At 37.0% G+C, this 19,536-nt stretch overlaps 1 protein-coding gene across 7 annotated transcripts in view; it reads left to right on the plus strand.

Moving 5' to 3' along the window:
• Positions 1–19,536, plus strand: part of SOX5 (SRY-box transcription factor 5) — a 971,461-nt gene that overhangs the window by 625,359 nt on the left and 326,566 nt on the right. For 6 of the 7 annotated variants that reach the window (XM_036296492.1, XM_036296491.1, XM_036296490.1 and 3 more), the window contains one exon: positions 5,715–5,946. In XM_036296492.1, the coding sequence (XP_036152385.1) occupies positions 5,716–5,946 (231 nt within the window). In that variant the 5' untranslated portion in view covers position 5,715. The remainder of the gene's footprint in view (positions 1–5,714; positions 5,947–19,536) is intronic. The other variant, XM_036296496.1, reaches the window with a different exon arrangement.

Below are 19,536 nucleotides of genomic sequence, written 5' to 3' on the forward strand. Positions count from 1 at the left end.
ATATGAAGGCATTGTCTAAGCATACTTGTCCTGTAAGACTAGACCTTACAATAATTCATAGAAAAGAGTAAGAGAGTTTCTGGTTTTAGTTAATAGCTTTCATGTAACAGAAATTTATTTAAACACTACTATTTTCAGAAACAATTCTAAGTACTGGGTAAGTAGCTGTGACCAAAATGAAATCTGCCCTCTTGCATCTTATAGTGGGAGAGACAGATAATAAACACAGAAATAAATATGAAATTTGTCACGTGATGGTAAGTGCTATGAACAGAGCAGAAAGTAAAGAGCAATAGAGGGAGGAGGAGGTGCTGGTTTAGGGGGAGTAAGCAAGGGAGGCCTTTCTGGGAAATGATGTTGGGATAGAAAACTAAAGTGAGGGATGGGCAACTGTATATCTGAGGTGGGAGGATTTTAGATTGAAAAAAAAAACACAACAAAACAAAACACAACAACACACAAAAACAAAACTTTGAAAGAGAATTGTTTAAGTAAGTGGTATATTAATTTCCTGTTGCTGCTATAACAAGTTATCGCAAGATTGTGACTTCAACAATACCACTGTATTCACTTATGGTTTAGGAGGTCAGGAGTGCTACAATCATGGTGTTGGCAGGATTCCTTCCTTCCATGGGCTCCGGGGGAGAATCTGTTTCATTGCCTTTTCTAACTGCCAGAGGCTGCCTATATTCTTTGGTTCATGGCCCCATCATCTATTTTATTTTTTTTCTAATTAGATGTGTTGGGGTGACATTGGTTAGTATGACCCACCATCTATGTTCAGAGCCAGCCGTATAATATCTTATATCTTTTCATCTCTGTCTCTGGCTGTGACCTTCCTGCCTTGCCCTCCTGCAAAGACCTTTACGACTACTTTGGGCCCACCCAGAATATCCAGAATAATCTCATTATCTCAAAATTCTTAAATTAGTCACATCTGCAAAGCCTCTCTTTGCTTAGTAAGGTAACATATTCACAGACTTCCTGGATTAGGATTTGGAAATCCTAGGTGCGAGGCATTATTCTGACTACGGTAAATGACTTGGAAACTTGACAGAACATTAGATTACTTAGAAGCTGTGAAAAATTCTGATACCCCGTGTGTGCTCAAAAAACAATAATATCAGAATGTTAGTGAGTGTGACCCAGGTAGCACTATTTTTAAACCTCTCTGTATAATTCCAACGTGCATTAGTTTTTTGTTGCAGTCTCACACCCTTTACCCTACTCTAAGGTTGCTACATGTGTCTGCGTACATTGGGGACGTCCTGCCAACAGAGTGATTATAGTGCACTGACAGAACCTTTGGCCAATAGCAGAGGACTCCAGAAGTTTTAAAATTACTTGCGGATATGTACTAGAATAGCCTGATTGTGCACATTGCTACAGGACAAGTAAAGGAAAAGCGACTCCTTGTAAAAGCAAGTTGCTCCTTGCAAGGGAGGCTATTTCTTTTTCTTTTTTTAAAAATACGGTGTTATTGATTTCAGAGAGAGCAAGGGAAAGTGAGAGAGATAGAAACATCAATGATGAGAATCATTGGTTGGTTATCTCTTGCACGCCCCCTACTGGGGATAGAACCCAGGCATGTGCCCTGACCAGGAATGGAACCATGACCTGACTATTTCTTATCTATTCCATTCATGTAACGTGGTATTTGGTCCATATTCCTCCATCTGCTCTTTTATGAAAGTAAGACTGAAACTTACATTTATGTCGCGATTTCTAAAAGTATCTCTGCATCTTTGCTTTGATCATTACTTCCTACATGAAATTTCCTCTCCATTTATCTCAACCATTCCCTGAAGCATTCCAGGATCTCTCGTCCTCAGGAAGCCCTCAGGTGCTTGGCTATAATACCATTTTATCCTTAACTAGGACTGTCTTTCATTATTTTTCTCCCTTTATTTAAAATCTTCTCAACAAATTCATAAACTTTTTAAAGTAAAGAACCCGAATTACATGTTTTAATTCCTATTAGATATTTTGCACATAGGAAATGGTCAGTAAATTATTAATGATTTCCAACTCCCTTTAGTTCTGGAATTAAACATCAGTTCTTTCAAGAAGATTTTCTTGCCCGGCTGGCATGGCTCAGTGGTTGAACATGGACCTATGAGCCAGGAGGTCAATACCACGGTTCAATTCCCGGTCAGGGCATATGCCCAGATTGCAGGCTCAATTCCCAGTGTGGGGCATGCAGGAAGCAGCCAATCAATGATTCTCTCTTATCATTGATATTTCTCTCTCTCTCTCTCCCTCTCCCTTTCTCTCTGAAATAAATAAAAACATATACTTAAAAAAGATTTTCTTGTCCACACACAAAGCTGAGTGAAAGGTTATCATTATGTCATCATAGCTCCACCAGTTAGTTTCACACTGGATTATTATTATTATTTGTCTCATGTCATTTTCTTTGAAGTCTGAATTGTGTTCATTGGTAAGTCTAGCACCTAGGAATCGCAGACATCATCTCTGACTGGATATATATCAGAGCGTACCTCAATCTAGACCCTGAGATTGTTCCCACGTATCCTTCCCAAGTATCCTTTTAAGCTACAGCCATGTAGCTTAAGCTGCAGGATAGATAATAGATGGAATTTTCCGCTCCTTTCTTAAGGCTTTTAGAAATTAATGAGGCTTTTCTCTGTCCAAAATTAAAACACTTTATTAGATAACAAATTAGGAATCTAAAGTTATTGGGAATTTTATTATCAATATTTTTAAGAACTAATATAAGTCAGATTAAACATGAATAATGTGGCTGACAGATTGATATCTCTGTACATAATTTGTTATTTATTTTATTTTTCTGACTTAGTAGCCTATTAGTGAACTATAACTATAGTCATTTTATTGTATTGAAAAATCTTTAAGAATTCTTTTTACCTGAATTGTATAAAAATACTCTCAAGTCCAAAATATTATAAACATTCTATAAGTCTCTGAAAACGGAATTGAAATAAACATGAAATATGTTGTATTTCAGGATCAGTTGCCTTCTGCTACCATGACTCCTTCATGTTTATTGTTTTAGTCCTTCTAATTTTTGCTTCATAGGAATATCTATTTATATAGAATTTTTAAATATATTTGTATATATTTAAGTAGATATAAATATTTGTATATAATGATTATCCAGCTATACATAAAGATAAATTAGATACTGAAATGAATAAAAGTTTTGAGAAGAGTAGTGATAACTATCTGCCTAGTATCTACTTTTGGACTTTCACTTTTCATAATCACTGTTAATAATTATATTAAAGAATGACCTACCTTTTGGGTAATTCTTTCTGAAACTGATAGAGTTGTGTATTAACTTAGAAAAGGCCAGTTAATCCATCTTTCTGCTTTGATAACCTGGAGGCTGGCTCTTGCCAATAGTCTGGAGGTTTTACAGTAGGAGACTGGACCTAAGAGGGAGATAGACACCAGAAACCAACTTAGTAATCCCAGCAAGAATGATAATGCCCACACAAACCAAAAATACTATGGTTTGTACTAGTACAATAAATGCCTAATATCCTTGATGTCTAACTGCATGTGAAACCAATAAATAATTAAAAATTCCCTTATTGATTTATTCTGATAAATCACAAAGACCTTAAAATATTTTAAATCTGTTCTGTCAGCCCATTTTTAATATGGGAATCAGAATGTTGCTTGTAGAGAATGGAACCAGAACAGTGGAAGTTAAATATCCCTAATGTTTAGAGTTATTATGTGTAGTTTAATATACCAATTTGGCAATAGTTACAGTGTTGCCAATGAGACTAAGCCTATTCTAATTCTGTGAACTCTAGCCCCTTATTTCCTTTCTCCATACTTAGATTATCCAGTCTACTTGAAGTAAACCTTGGTAATGAGATGAGGAATAGTTCAAGATACCTGAAATGTCATGGCTCAGTCTACTTTAGACAGTGCTTACATGGTAGCCACCCACATTTCCTCAACTCTATTCTTCAGCAGATCAAGACCCCCAGCTATTCACATATCTTCTTTAATGCTTGCTAATGCAGTGTTATTGTCAAGGATAACTGGCCATGGACCATTTCTCTTTTAGGAGCCTTTGTATTTAATGTTGATTTTACAGTTTAACTCTTAGAAGGCAATCTGCTTTCCTCATTTGGGAGTTGTATGGTTTTGTTTTTGAGAAGGGTGTGGGTCATACTGTAGTTCTGAAGTTTTTAAAATAAACAACAGCTATTGTTTTTTGAGTGTCTGTGCTAAATGATCTACAAGTCATTTTTCGTCTGATACACAGTTCATTCTCAAAAAAGCATTACAACTTGATATTACATCTTACTTTAGAGATGAGCAAATTGAGGTGGCGTGATTAAAGTCTTACAGTTTGTAAATATTTGGAATCAGTTTTTTAATCAGTGTTTGTTTCCAAAGCCCTTATTTTTCTCTATGGTGCTATTATTTCTTAATAGAAGGTCTGCCGTACTCGAATACTTTTCTTTTGAAACTTTTAACACTAAGAAGAGTATTATTCAAGAAAGAATAGTGGCATCTCTTTTAGTATTATATTTTAAATTTAAAAACCAGTGATATATATGAAGGAAGTGGTGTTGCCAGTAGTTAATACCCTGCCTCCTATCCCACTAGTCTAGATAAGAATAGATGTTTCTGTAAACACTCCTTGTTGAACAAAACACACAGTTTTTCAAGGTCATATCAAGTGATAAATAGAGTTTATTTTTTATTAAAATTTTTAACTATATATATGTCAGTGCATGAAAACTTTTAATGAGAGAAAAGAGAACTCTATTTAACTAAAAATATCTGCACATATTTTTAACCTCGGATTATGTTACCCATCAGATGTACGTACAAAACATGTTTAATTTATCTAAGTGCATTGTCAAATAGACATCAGCTTTGTCAAACAAAACATCCATATTTGATTTGTTTTCCTTTTACTTAGGTATCTAAGGAGTTAATTATTCTGATAAACCATATCTAAATCTTACATAAAATTTTGGAAATAAATTGAAATATTTTTATATCCTCATCTCTTTTACTATTTTGCAAATTGGATATTTGAAATAAATGCCTACATTGGGTGATTTAGCAGCTGAGGAAAGGTAAATTCTCAATTGTTTCAAGATTAATAGTGATTTTAAAATTTATTCAATTCTTAAGCTTTAAACAAATGTCAAACTTTTTGTCATGTGTTCTGAGGTTTACATATAACCACTATCTCTATATTTCACAATGATCTTTTAATAAAATGCACATTTTATAATGGCAATCATTTATTTATTTTGTTTATTTTTATGAACTAAATTTTAGCTCTTTCTCTTCTTTTAACTCCCAACCATATTTGCTATTTTGCTATTCATAAACATAGACGTTCTGTTTTCAATAAGGTCTATCAGAGTGTAAAACTAGATGGGTATTTTTCTTTAAAATGGAATGGTCTTTCATTATGCAGTATTCTTAGGTGAATTCTCTTGTTTAAGAAGCCAGAATACAAGGGAGTGCTATATTAGTGTATTCTTCTCACAACAAACAAGCACTGTTCTGTTGCTACCTGCTTGGCCATTGTTTCTGACTGTGTGTGCTTTGCAGTGGTATTTGGATGGTTTCCTGCTCTCTGCCAGCACAAAAAGGCATTTCTGTTACAATGGCCCCTAACCACACAATGGCAGCATTAAGGATTTATGTGGAGGTTTCATTATTTTCTCCTCTTTTGTTCCTTCCAGGATGTCTTCCAAGCGACCAGCCTCTCCGTATGGGGAAGCAGATGGAGAGGTAGCCATGGTGACAAGCAGACAGAAAGTGGAAGAAGAGGAGAGTGGCGGGCTCCCAGCCTTTCACCTTCCCTTGCATGTGAGTTTTCCCAACAAGCCTCACTCTGAGGAATTTCAGCCAGTTTCTCTGCTGACGCCAGAGACTTGTGGCCATAGGACTCCCACTTCCCAGCACAATACAATGGTAGGTTTCTCAAGGTCTGTTGTGCCTACACTCACTTTTTGACCAGTTCAGTCTTCTAATAGTTTGGCTTCAGTCCTTTGCTTTATAATTGTCATCTACTTAATAGCCATACACAAGATTCACTCCCAACATCTTTGAATTCTAAGTAACTGGATTTCAGTAGGGAGAAAAAGATATGGTATTTTTTTGTTTTTTCCAGAACTCGGATTTTGAGATACTTACAATTTAATTTGAGGGGGAAAAACATGTAAATATAAGAATGATTTTAAAGTAACATTTACAATTAACAGGAAAGTTAGATGTTATTCTATTTCTAATAAAAGTTTTTTTCCAGTTACAACATAGTTTGAAGACTTCCATCATAATAAATCATTGTGGGTGTTTTTTTTTTCTTTCCATTTTTTGCTTTTCTTGGATTGGATTTCAGTATTCCTTAAAGTACTGGAAATATTATAGAAGAATATATTTCATAGAGACTATAGTTTTCTAATGGGACCACACCAATTTCTAATTCAGTCCCATTCATGTTGTTGTTTTGATAATTCAGTAGTTCCCTGCTGCATCCTGTTCCAGAATTTGAAACTCAGGATAATTTATCTGGCCTCTCAGCCTGAGGTCTGGATCACTGGGAATCCGTGGTTTCACGGATGAGAAGCAAGAAGGCAGCATAGCATCTTTGGCTGAAGCTTAAGCAGCAGACACACACAAATAAGGCTTTTAGGAACTTCAATATGGAGAATCAGCTAGCTGGCAGGGCAACAGGGCGCTTAGCGGCCAGTAAAGTCACCCTCACCTTTACAACATGGCTGCTGGGGTGGATGCCACGTTTCTGTGCCCTCTCTCCTCTTCACCTTCAAGAATGATAGTGCCATTCACTTTAGCCAGGTTCCACCACAAAAATGTGTCATCACACATTCTCTTATCTTTAAAGACAGCTCTGATCCTGTTTAAGTACTTTTCTTTCTCTAGGAAGTTATTGTACATCATAAAAGTTCATGGTACTGAAATATGTCCACTGGTTTACGTGATTGTGTTACTTTATGGGGAGTTAAATCAGCAAGAATCAGGGGTCTTCTAATAGCTGTGAAATAAACACCAATCTTTGGTAGTCACATTAGGTTTAAATACTCTCATTCAGCATTTTGAAAGCCTTACTGGTAAAAATTTCTCTGGCTATTTAACTATTTGCAATATAGTGTTGTGTCTTTTTTGTGTGTGTATGTGTGTTGTTTTTTGTTTTTGGTTTGTTTGTTTGTTTGTTTTTTAACCAAGAATAATGTTTTAGCTAACACTTAGCACTTTATAGATTTTAAGCATGTTACATACGTTAACTCGTTTAATTGTCACAGTGTCCCAATGAGGTGTTATTAATCATCCCATCTTACAGGTGAGGGAACTGGGCTCAGAGAGGTTAAATAAACAGCTACTACGTGGGACAGCTACTGCCAGGCTTACCCAGGCTGTCTAGCTTTGGAGTCCATGCTTACACACATTAAAAGCTTTTCCCAAGAGCACAGGCATATTTTATTTTCTGACTATTTTTTTTTTATTTGGCAAGTTAAACCATGCTATCTATAATTTCCCCTTTCTCCCTCAACTATGAGTTTATGTTACTTATGTACAATGAATACAACCTTTTGGCTTCCCCTCAAAAAGGTAAACCTGCCAAAACCAGTTTGGCTCAGTGGATAGAGCGTCGGCTTGCGGACTGAAGGGTCCCAGGTTCGATTCTGGTCAAGGGCATGTACCTGGGTTGCGGGCACATCCCCAGTGGGAGATGTGCAGGAGGCAGCAGATCGATGTTTCTCTCTAATCGATGTTTCTAACTCTCTATCTCTCTCCCTTCCTCTCTGTAAAAAAATCAATAAAATATATATAAAAAAAGGTAAAACTAGGAAAAGAAAGGGGGAAAATAGCACAGTGCAGTTCAAGGTAAAGATGTTGGACTCTTCACTTGACCTTGCATCACTGCTAAAGGCATGTTCCTCTCAATATTGTGACCATTGCTCTCTCTTAGGAAATACCTTGTTGAGAGTGCTTCTTGGTTTGGTTCTCTTGTGATACTACCATAAACATAACCACAGATTTGAAGGAGTGGATATAAATAGTGATGACTGGAAGAAAACCACAAAGATAAAGGGCAGATTATTTTAAGTATACTCAAGGGTGGATATAAGAAAGTATATTAAATTGCATACTGTAGTTGGGGGAGTGGATTCTGTGATGCAGGATATATAGGAAAATGAAACCATTCAGTGTGTAATGGAAGTATTCAGTTCCACCAAATAAAAAGTATGAACTGCCTACTTTATATCAAATTGTTTGTTGAATATTATGCAAATAGATTTCAATTGGATACAACCCTCTCCTTAAACAACTTCCTCTAGAGGAAAAGTTCTTTAAAAAATTTATATATATATATATATATATATATATATATATATATATATATATAAATTTCTCTATTTCAAAGAGAAAGGGAAAGTGAAATATAGAAACATCAATGATCAGAATCATTGATCAGCTGCCTTCTACACACCCCCTACTGGGGACTGAGCTTGCAACCTGGGTATGTGCCCTGACCTGGAATTGAACCATGGCTTGCTGGTTCATAGGTCAATGCTCAAACACTGAACCACACCAGCTGGGCTTGAGCAGACGTTCTTAACTAAGGTATATGGATCTCCTGAAAATGAATGGAGAATTCTGAGTATGAACACATGTGAGTAGGAATATGGTTTTCATCAGATTTTCAAGTAGATCTGTAACCCAAATAGGTTAAGGCCTGCTGTTCTAGAAGTTAAAACAAATGACTTTAGTTTTACTGACATCAACACTCGTAGTTTTCTCTTAATATATGTCCAATTGGTTTCAAAATTTGTTTCTGTCTCAAACATTTCTTGATTCCACCACCTTTTCATCTCTTGAGTAATCAGTTGGAGGAGTCCCCTATGTGATCTCAAATGTTCAGCCTCTTTCCTTTCCTGTCTTTCTTTCAATTTCCACCAGACTAGTTCCCCTGAGAAAAGAGTTGGATTTTTTACCCGACTTTGGAATCCAGTGTATGTTCTTGTTGCTTACAGTATTTAGTCTAAAAATCTTTCTCTCAGTATAAAATTCTATATAGACTAGTAATGAACTATGGCTTAAGTCTCCTCTCCTGCCACATCCTGCAATGATATCAATGCTCCAGCCATCCAAGCATTTGATTCATCTTCATAAACATATCGCTTTATTTATAAACATGATACAGCTTTATTCTTTCCAACTGTAAAACCTCTCCTTTTTTATATTTTACCTTCCCAGTGAATTGTGCATCTCCCACAAGACTGGGGTCAGAAAATGCTTCTTTTCAGAGACTTTCATTGATCTCCCAAAGCAGAACAGTTGCTGCTTTGTTCTTTTATCTATGACACTTGTTTATATCTTTTTTATGGCCTATATTATAATGTATGTGTTTATGTGTCTGCTTTTCTATGTATTCCTTGAAGGCATAGTCATATATATTTATATTTATGATATCCAGCATATAATAGATAGCTAATTTATTATTACTGATTAAAGGGCAGTGCTTATATGGGAGATTAAATATATATTTGGGGGCAAAGTTGTTAAGACACTTTTCATGGCAAATATGCTGAATTTCTAGAAATTTTAGCACTAAAAAAGAATCTACTAATGCAGTATATTCTGAAAACAGGAAGTATGTCATAATAGCTCTGATATATTCAACTATTAAGCTCATTAAGTAATATTTTACCCATTTATCTAAATTATTTAATATATTTATAGAATTGTTATTCAACACAAATACTTTATATTTTTGTCTGAATACTAGGTCTTTGTCATGTTCACATAACAGGTCATTTTATTTAAGTAGAACTATACATTTTCTATTTTTTTCCTATTCAATATCTTTGAGAACAGAGAGACTGTCTCATGGTCTTTATATCATATAATTCAATTGGAAGGGGAAAAAGCTTTGCCGACTTCATTGCCGATTTATGTGTGACATTCGTGCTACATTCTTAAATAAAAAAGAAAGCTATTAAGAGGTCTACATTTTTGTATTGCCTACATAGTTTAGAGACAAAGTAAAACCAATGAGTAATCTTTGGAATGATAACTCAAAGTTAGAGAGAGATGCTTTCAGTATAAAATTCAAGTTGGAAAATATTTCCTGAGGTCAAAGTTCTGTATAGTTAATAATTGCTGCCATATAAAAATATTGAGTAATTAATTAGGATCCTTTGTATGCAAGTGCTAATGTTTTGAATTGGGTCAGGTAAAGACATAATTTTTCCTTTCTGGAGTTGTGTTTGTTTCTTTAATACTTTTGAGAAATAAACTAAGTTCCTAACTAAGAGCCACTCCCACAGGTGGAACTGATATGAGTACTCTGTGTCCTTCTCCTCTTAGAAGGTTTCACTACTATGCTGAGTACACTATAGATGAACTGTATTAAGCATATCATATACATATATTTATAAAGAACTGTCTGATTTCTAATCAATATAAGATGAGACACAGATAGTTGTAAGTCTGAACAGACTGTTGGTTCCTTCTCTGAAGCACTCTTGAGCTTGCAAAGCAATTAATCACAAAATTTGATTCTCATATAATCTTCAAAAAGGTAAAAAGGCAAGTATGATTCTGACATGAATGGAAAGGCAGTCCTCAGCTTTGTTTTTATGGAAGGTCTGATTTACTCTTCTGGCTCTGCTCCTTTTATTCAATTTTTAAAAATAATTTTGTAACATGGGTTTGCTGAGGCTCTCACTTCAGAGTTCCAGAGATAAGCAAGAATCACTAATTTCTGGCTCATTTCTAACAATAGTTATGATATAGATGGATTTATTTCATGATGTGAAGAACTGTTCAGAACATGTATTCATGTCAATCAACACGATTATCTATGAGCACCAGAGGGAATCAATGAAGGGAAGTCAAGGAGAGCATTAGAGGCACCCGGGGGACTCTATGGTGGCCGTTGTGGGGCTCACTTTCTATCTTGTGTCTTCTGTTAGTGAGATTGTTGTTCTAGTGTCAAATGTGATGTGAAATGAAAGTCTTGACCACCTGTGGTTTCTGAATTATCAGGTTTTTTTTTTGTTTTTCACAAAAGGCCTACTCTTATCTCAGCCAATCTTTCTTTGTGACTCAGGTCTTTCCTGAGTTGAGTGAACAGTTTTATATAAATATAGAGTGGCTGCTCCCCAAGATTGGTTTTAAAAATGTAGGTATTTATCTTAACAATATAATATTTTCTTAAAAATTAATTCGAGTTACCCACTCTACAGATAGCTGAATGACATATGAAATAAATACTATGGGTGTAATTTTCTGACATTTAAAGAACTATTTGATTTGGAAATATGATGTTATAATATGTTTTAATATCTCATTTATTGTGTATATTGATAACACTTTCCTGGAATTGTTAAGGAACTCTGGGGATATATTACAATAGGTTTAATGATAAACTTGATGTATGTTAAGGTGTTGAAACCTTTCAGGGACACATTATCATAAAGCAACGTTCAGTGTGAATCAGTTTCTTTCTGAAGTTCATAACAAAAGGAAAAGGTGTTTTCTTAAGTTGATATAGTATAAAATTTGGAAATATTGCCGAGTATAAAGTATAGCAATTGCTAAGCTGCAACATATGAAAAGCAAACTTGAACACTCAAATAATTTATTCAGTGCACACGACAGAGAGAGGCTTAGGTTCACTGTCAACTCCTGTGATTCTTTATTTACCCAAAATAATTTTAATTGCTATATTATAGCTGTGCCTTGAAATACCCTTTATATAATTTTTGCTTATAATCTAACAGTCGTTAGTAATGTATTTTTGTTGTGTGACTAGAATAATGTTATGTGTGAAGTACTGTTCAGAGAACTTATGAAGAAAAAGAGAAAAATGCATGTGCTATTTAAAAATAAGTCACAGAATAAAACCTTAATTATGGTATGGTAAAGATTCCTATTTTTATATGGTGGTTTTTATAAGCTTTACAGTGTCTGGTTACCTTTTACATCAAACTTAGCATGAGTTATTGGATAGCATAATGCATACCGGTATTAACACCAGTGTGGTTATTGTGCCAGTTCTAATAATGAGAATTGCATTGTTTAGGGAGAGCAGTCTCCTACACTCTAGACAAAAGTGTAATTACTTTTGAACGATGTGGAATGTGCTCAGTTTAATAGCATGGAGAATAGATTCAGAAAGATTCAGATAAAGTAAGCTTGGAAGCCATATGTGCAGTGTGGCAGTATAAAATTATGATAGTAGGCAGTATAATTCAACACACACATACTGGATTTCACACAGTTTATCTATAAACTGCTGTTTCTGTAAGAGATAGGCTTGCTTATCTGAACAAGGCCAATTCAATTGAAACGAGGTGAAAAGGGTGACAAGTCTGTATTTGTTTTTTATGGTAAATTGATGTTTATCATACAATGAAATTACATTGTTACAAACATTATTCTGTGAATGTTGTCAGAAAATACCACATGAAGCTGTTTATCTAGATATAATCCCAGGCTTGTGTTTGAATGTAAGTGGTTCCATTTTTATACTTGCATTGTTTCTGAAAATTACCCCCAGGGCTAGCAGGAATGAAGACATGTGAAAAACAACCCATTGGGGTCCAACAAAGCCATTGAATAAGCTGTGCAATAGATCGGTTTGTCCTATAGCTATACAATTCCAATCCTGTTTTCTGGTTTTCTGGAATGGATAGGTGGCTGGGAGAGGGTGTCATATCAAGTCGAGAAAAGCTTGGTGAATATGATGGTCACAGAATTTGCTGTTGAGTTTACAGTTAGCTGAGCCTTGAGAAATCAATGACTGTCTTCTTACATAAAAACTCGCTGTACATGGGAGTTGTGAGATAGTTGACGACACTTAATGAGGGTCTCCTGTTAGCACCACCCCATCATCGTGCTGTGCAGTGACAGGGGAATAAATAAGAACTTCTAACGCAGGGGTAATGGGGGAACATGTGTTTGCAAAGGAAGATTTGTCCTAATGGAATTTAATGGCTTTTACATAATAGGGAGTGTTACGAAAAGATTCAACTCAATACAATAAATACCTATCAGCAAAGATACAGAAATAAATAAGAACTAGTCTCTTCTTTCTTGTAGCTTCTTGTAAAGTGTGGAGGTAGGATAAGCACAAAAGTCACTATCCTGTTATATAAAGTATTAGAACCCTGAGAGAGGCTAATAAGTGCAAAGGAGATTCACAGTTGAAAGATATCCCATTTGTATGTATATATATATATATATACACACACACACACACACATTAGGTACCTTGCCATTAATGCAAGGTCTTTAATTTATAGTATAGTTTTGTTTGTGCCATAATATCTTTTCCTGGAAGAAATATAAAAGAAAAAAGAGCAAGTTAAAACAATAGTGAAGACAAAGTTCATTGTTAAGGTCATACTATAAAAGGTGGGAAGGTTAGTAAGAGGTGCATCTCACATTCATAAGAATAAAAACAACTATTTCAGATATTGGGGCTTTCACTATTTCCTTTCTTTATCTGATGACCACCTTGAATGAAGTGGGAAGAATGATGATCTGCTTGGCTAGGATACTGGAAAGAGCAGAGACACTAAGAAGCTATGCCGGGAACTTACTTGAATGGTGTTCCTGGTTTTCTGGAATGGATAGGTGTTCATCTTTCATCTCATTTGTCATTCTGGTACCTGCATAATCCTTTGTACTTTGGTGTTAAAAATAATGAAAAGTTTGGGAACCAAGTTTCATTCTGTATCTTACATGTTGAGTTTTCAATTCTTCCTCAGTGTCTTCCTTTGATTCTTTTCCTCCTTTGCTTCTCTGGTTTCCCTGTCTTTCAATTTGCCTCTATCAAAAACATTCTTAATGGATCCTCTTAAGGATCTCAATGGAGCCATTATGAGGAAGAGAGACAGAGTGAGAGAATCAGCACCATTGTGCACTGATATATACTTCCTTCTTATTTGCATATATTGCCTCTTGGGGATTTGCCAAACCTCCCTGCAGTAGGCCTGGGTTTCTCTTACTGTGTGTGATTAATGGATCAATTGGTTCTGTGATAAAGTTTTCATTGGTTTTTAGGAGACAGGGACAGTATAGAGAGTTCTTCACAAAACTATATTTCTCCAATTTATTCAGATTATATTTGTTTACTTTTCTCTTATGAGCCAATGTCGATAGTAAGTGACAAGTTTATTTTTAATGTCCTTACTTGGGAAAAAAAAAACACTTAGAATTATATATTAGTTCCCAAATTATTTTTTAAATTGTACTTATCAGTGAATCCAAATGTCTGCCATCTAGTGCTTTAGTGGTTTCCTATGCCTTTTGTGTATCCAGGTATGTCCCCTGACCAGGAATCGAACCATGACCTCCTGGTTCATATGCTGACACTCAACCACAGAGTCACTCTGTTCGGGCTTCACTCAGTTCTTGATTGTTTCTTTAACTTAGTTGCTTTTGTCTTCATATTTCTTTTGTAAGGGAATCCAAAAATGGGAATTTTGCAGTGTTGGTGCTGGAATTCTAGGAATTGGAATGAAGTCTACAAGACTCAGCAACTCAGTTGCCAATGGGACCTCAAAATATTTTAAATAATACTTACCCCATATTTCCGCTTGGCTATATCACTCTATACAACTATCCACTGTACCTAAAAAAGGAAAAGTTATCTTTGTATAGCAACCTCTTTGGATCTGAAACTGAAGTCATAAGGAAGTATTAGATTTTCATCATATTTTTTTTCTCACTTACTTTGACAATTAGACTCATATAGCTTTCTCTTTTAAACATGCAGACAAAGGCAAATACCTGGATTTGTGGGGGTGGGGATACATTAAAAAATAGAAAGGAATTTTATAAGATAGAAAAATCTAATAGGAAGATTGGGGGAAAGTATTTTCAAGATAAATGATTCTTTATGAAATGACAGTATGAATTCAAAATACTTAGAACGCTATTGGTACCACATTAGGTGCATGTAAAAGCCTGTATAATTTTGTTAAGCAATGTCACCCCAATACATTCAATGGAAATGTTTTTTTAAATAAATACAAGCATTAAATATGTTTAAATCCTTTACTTCCTCCACAGCCCTGAGATGTCCATAATTTCTACCAGCATTACAGCTGGCTTTAAAACTGAATTCATGACAGTAGTTCAGTGTGCTACCAGTTTTGATCATCTTGTGCCTGTTCCCCCTGTTTCTTGTTTTAGAAAGTAAATTTCATCATTTTCTCTCTTCTACTAGATATGAGTAGTGGGGGTTTCTTTGGCATTTTAAATGGGACACAAATATAAAGCTAAGTTGACAGCTGTAATCTGTCCCTTTGGTTACATATCTTCTTTGTACAAAGGCCACATGTGTGTATGTTTTTAATTTCTTATAGACCATTTTTAGGAACGATCTATGGGAACAGATGAGGTGTGAACGCAGGGAGAGCAGCCTTGGCCAGCTCCGCCACACTGACATCACATGATAAAGTCAATGAACACAAGTGACTGGATTTTGTGTCTTGTTTAGTCAAGGCGGCTTCTGTGGCAGCAAAGCAAACAATGTTATCATTATATAGAGAAGCAGTGTTTACTTCAGTGTCTCTTTTTAGCTCTTAAAAATCCAGCCTGTCTCAAGATAAAACAGTTAATCTTGCTGGTCGATATTCCTAAACGAGAAAATACTATTCTAAGGGTTAATAAAACATTTCAAATAAAGGTAGGGTATGAAAAGGGGGCATAATTTCAAAGGCACACATTAAGTAGCTTTGCATACATATACAAATATAAAATATATGCCATGTTAAAAAGTCAAAACCTGTATTAATGAGTAACAAAAAATAAAGTATAATAACTTAGAGTTTTACAGTTAATAAATACTTAAGCTTGCCATCCTGGACCCCACCCTCTATGTGAGCATATAATCTGGAGAGGGGAGATTGCTGAGCTGCTATAATAGCCATCTTTGGGCTTTGTGGCTGGGATGCTTTCCACACCAGGGACACAGGATCAGGGAATATGCTTCTTCCGTATCTGAGATTCTGATTTCTCCAGGGTCTCCAGTAGAACATACAAAGCAACTTTGAGAGTCATGGGTGAATATATCTTCCAGCCTAGCTTATCATTGCAACTCAAATGTGGGAGATTTCAAGCAATCAGTACTCTTTAGAATATGGTATTTAATAATCTACACTAATAAAAGACAAACATGCAAATTGACCATACCTTTGCTACACCTTAAGCCATGCCCACCAGCCAATTAGAGTGACTATATGCAAATTAACCCGACCAAGATGGCAGCCAGCAGCCATGGAGCTGGAGCAAGCAGGAGGCTTGGTTGCCCCAATGATGGAGGAAGCCAAGCTTCCTGCCTGCTGTGGCCCCAGCTCTGGGCTCCACTCAAAGCAACAAAGTTTTAATTATAGAAGATAAATAAACCCCAGATACCTGCTTTCAGCCGGCAGTGGCCACGGAGCTGGAGTGAGCAGGAGGCTTGGTTGCCCCTGGCAATGAAGGAAACCAAGCTTCCCTCCCTCCCACCCTGGCCAGCTCTGAGCTCCTTTCAAGACTACAAAGTTTCAATTATAGAAGGTAAATAAATCCCAGAATAAAAAAAAGAAAAAGAAAAAAAAGAGAGGCTGGGAGCTTCCATCGCCGGGGTCGGGGGTTGGGGAAGGATTGGCCAGCCTGAAAACGGCCCTCATCCCCTCACCCAGGCTGGCCAGGCACCCCAGTAGGGTCCCCTACCCTGAAGGGGGTGTGACCAGCCTGCAAACAGCCATCAGCCCCTCACCCAGGCTGGCCAGGCACCCCAGCAGGACTCCTACCCTGATCCGGGACACCCTTCAGGGCAAACCAGCCGGCCCCCACCCATGCACCACGGCTCTATCCTATATAATGAACGGGTAATATGCAAACTGTCCCTAACAGTAAAATGTCTGGGAATGACTGGTCACTATGACACACACTGACCACCAGGGGGCAGACGCTCAATGCAGGAGCTGCCCCCTGGTGGTCAGTGTGCTCCTACAGGGGGAGCTCTGCTCAGCCACAAGCCATGCTGACAGCTGCCAGTACATCGGTGGTGGTGGGAGCCTCTCCCGCCTCCTCAACAGCGCTAAGGATGTCCGACTGCAGCTTAGGCCTGCTCCCCCCTGGCAAGTGGACATCCCCCAAGGGCTCCTGGGCTGCCAGAGGAATGTCTGATTGCCAGCTTAGGCCCAATCCCCTGGGGAGGGGGCCCAAGGCACCAGGTGGTCATCCCCTGAGGGGTCCTAGTCTGCAAGAGGGCACAGGCCCAGCTGAGGGACCCCCACCCCCAAGTGCACAAATGTTTGTGCACTGGGCCTCTAGTTACTAATAATAGGAATGTGTGATAAGTCATGTTTTCTATGTACCAGCCACCCTATCTTTATTAGCCAGTTTTTATGTCAACCCAGTAGTTCAATAACTGATTATCTCCAATGTATCTATGAAAAACACTCTTGGTTAAAGTGATCTAATAGGTAAGTGTTTGCATTCATGACTTCAGAATCCAAGCTCTGAATAATTGTGCCCACTGCCTCTCCACTCCTGCAAACATTAAAATCATCTTTATAGTTTATCAGAATTAATTATTGTACTAGCCTTTAGAAATTCTTGTGGCAAACCCTTGCTTGATTATTCTACCTTAACACAGAGACAACTTGGTTTTTAAAATCATTTTAGAAGAAGTTAAATGGACCAAGAGATTTAACTATTTCAGAAGGTTTACTATAAGTTTTACATAGGATGTTAGGCAATATATGGTATATCAAAGAATTATTTGCTAAGCCTTTCACATAAAGATTACTGTTAATCTGTGCTCTGGCTATACATAGTGTTTTAGCACATGACTGGTAGTAAAAAAATTACTGGGTATATTCCAAATTGTATTATTGGATATTTGTATGGCATTTGGCAAGTTGTAATTTTCTTTACCTTATTTTTGCCACCTATAAAATGGGGATGATAACAATAGCGTCTCACTTACAGGGCGCTTATAATGTTTAAAGTCAATACACATAAAGCACTCTGGTGCCTGGAATATAACTTAGTACATGTTATTTATTGGTTAAACAAATATCTACAGAAATGTTTACATTCTGTGATCCTGGAGAAAAATGGGACACTGTATATACATGTCATGTTTTTCATTCTTGTAAATTTAATTAACCTACAAGAGGGTTGTAGGTTCAAACCATGTATCTGGTTGGGGCCCATGTGGGAGGCAACCAATCAATGTGTCCCTGTGTCTCTCTCATTTCGATGTCTCTCTCACCCCCCTTCCACTTTCTGGGGGGGGGGGGCAATGGAAAAAATATCCTCATTCCTTGAGTGATAATCAAAATATATGTAAACATTGCTTAAGTTTACTTGTGTGACTATCCTGGAGGCTACATGCCGGGAGCCGGTCCATCCTTGCTGTTTCAAGGGACCTGGCATATATGGCATACTGTTCTTAATATGTTTGCTCACCTTCTTGGCACTATGTGTTTTAACCAAGGTCACTTCTCTGAGAAAGGTTGTTTCCCCAGGTAGGGATTTTCCCCTGAAGTTAGGGAGGGAATAACCCCTTAACTAAGTGCCAGGCGGGTAATTAATCACTTTAACTATGAACAATCATGCTTAAGCTACATAATCTTTACTCCCTGGAATGGAGATAAGAAACGCCCTAACCTTTGGAATAGAGATTGATAGGATTGGAATCAACTGGTATAAATATAGATGTAACAAGACAACAGGACACAGAACCTAGATACAGAACCTACACAGAACCTAGAGACAGAAGAACTTCGCTGGAGACAACATGGCAAAAGATCCTGGAGAACAGAAACTGGACACAGAACCTAGAGACAGAACCTAGGGAGAGAACATGGCAAAAGATCCTGGACAGAATCTGGCTACAGAACTTGGTTGGAGAACCTAGACAGAACCTGGCTGAAGAACCTGGCTACAGAACTTGGTTGGAGAACCTAGACAGAACCTGGCTGAAGAACCCGGCTACAGAACCTTGTAACCGAACCTGGCTGGAGAACCTAGTGAGAGAACATGGCTACAGAACCTGGCTGGAGATCCTAGACAGAACTTGGCTGGAGACCCTGACAAGAGAACCCGGCTATGATGATCACCTGAACGCTGCCTCTGTGTCATTCCTTCTTCACCAACTCCGTCCACACCTTTGGGGACCCCTGGACCTGCTGGGGTTGGACCCCAGCAGCTAAATAATGATTTTCATTTAGGACATGGCTAATGAGGTTCCTGTTGATTACTATCATTTTATTAGCATATTGACTTTTTGTTTTGTTTTGTTTGTTTACATTTCAGTACACTTTAAAATTTGTTTCATTTCAGAAAATTTTGAGGTACTCTGTGGAATTCAATTCTTTATTGATTAGTATTATATTTGTTGCTTTTTAGTCTTTGATCATTCACTTCTGTTTACCCAAAAAGGCAGCTTGAAGAGTTTAAAACAGGTTGTGATATGGATAAAAGGCTTAATGCAAATGGATTTGTTACTGGTGGAATGCTCTACCT

This window comes from Myotis myotis, unplaced genomic scaffold (genome assembly GCF_014108235.1).
Source record: "Myotis myotis isolate mMyoMyo1 unplaced genomic scaffold, mMyoMyo1.p scaffold_m19_p_3, whole genome shotgun sequence".
In the NCBI taxonomy this organism is placed as follows: Eukaryota; Metazoa; Chordata; class Mammalia; order Chiroptera; family Vespertilionidae; genus Myotis; species Myotis myotis.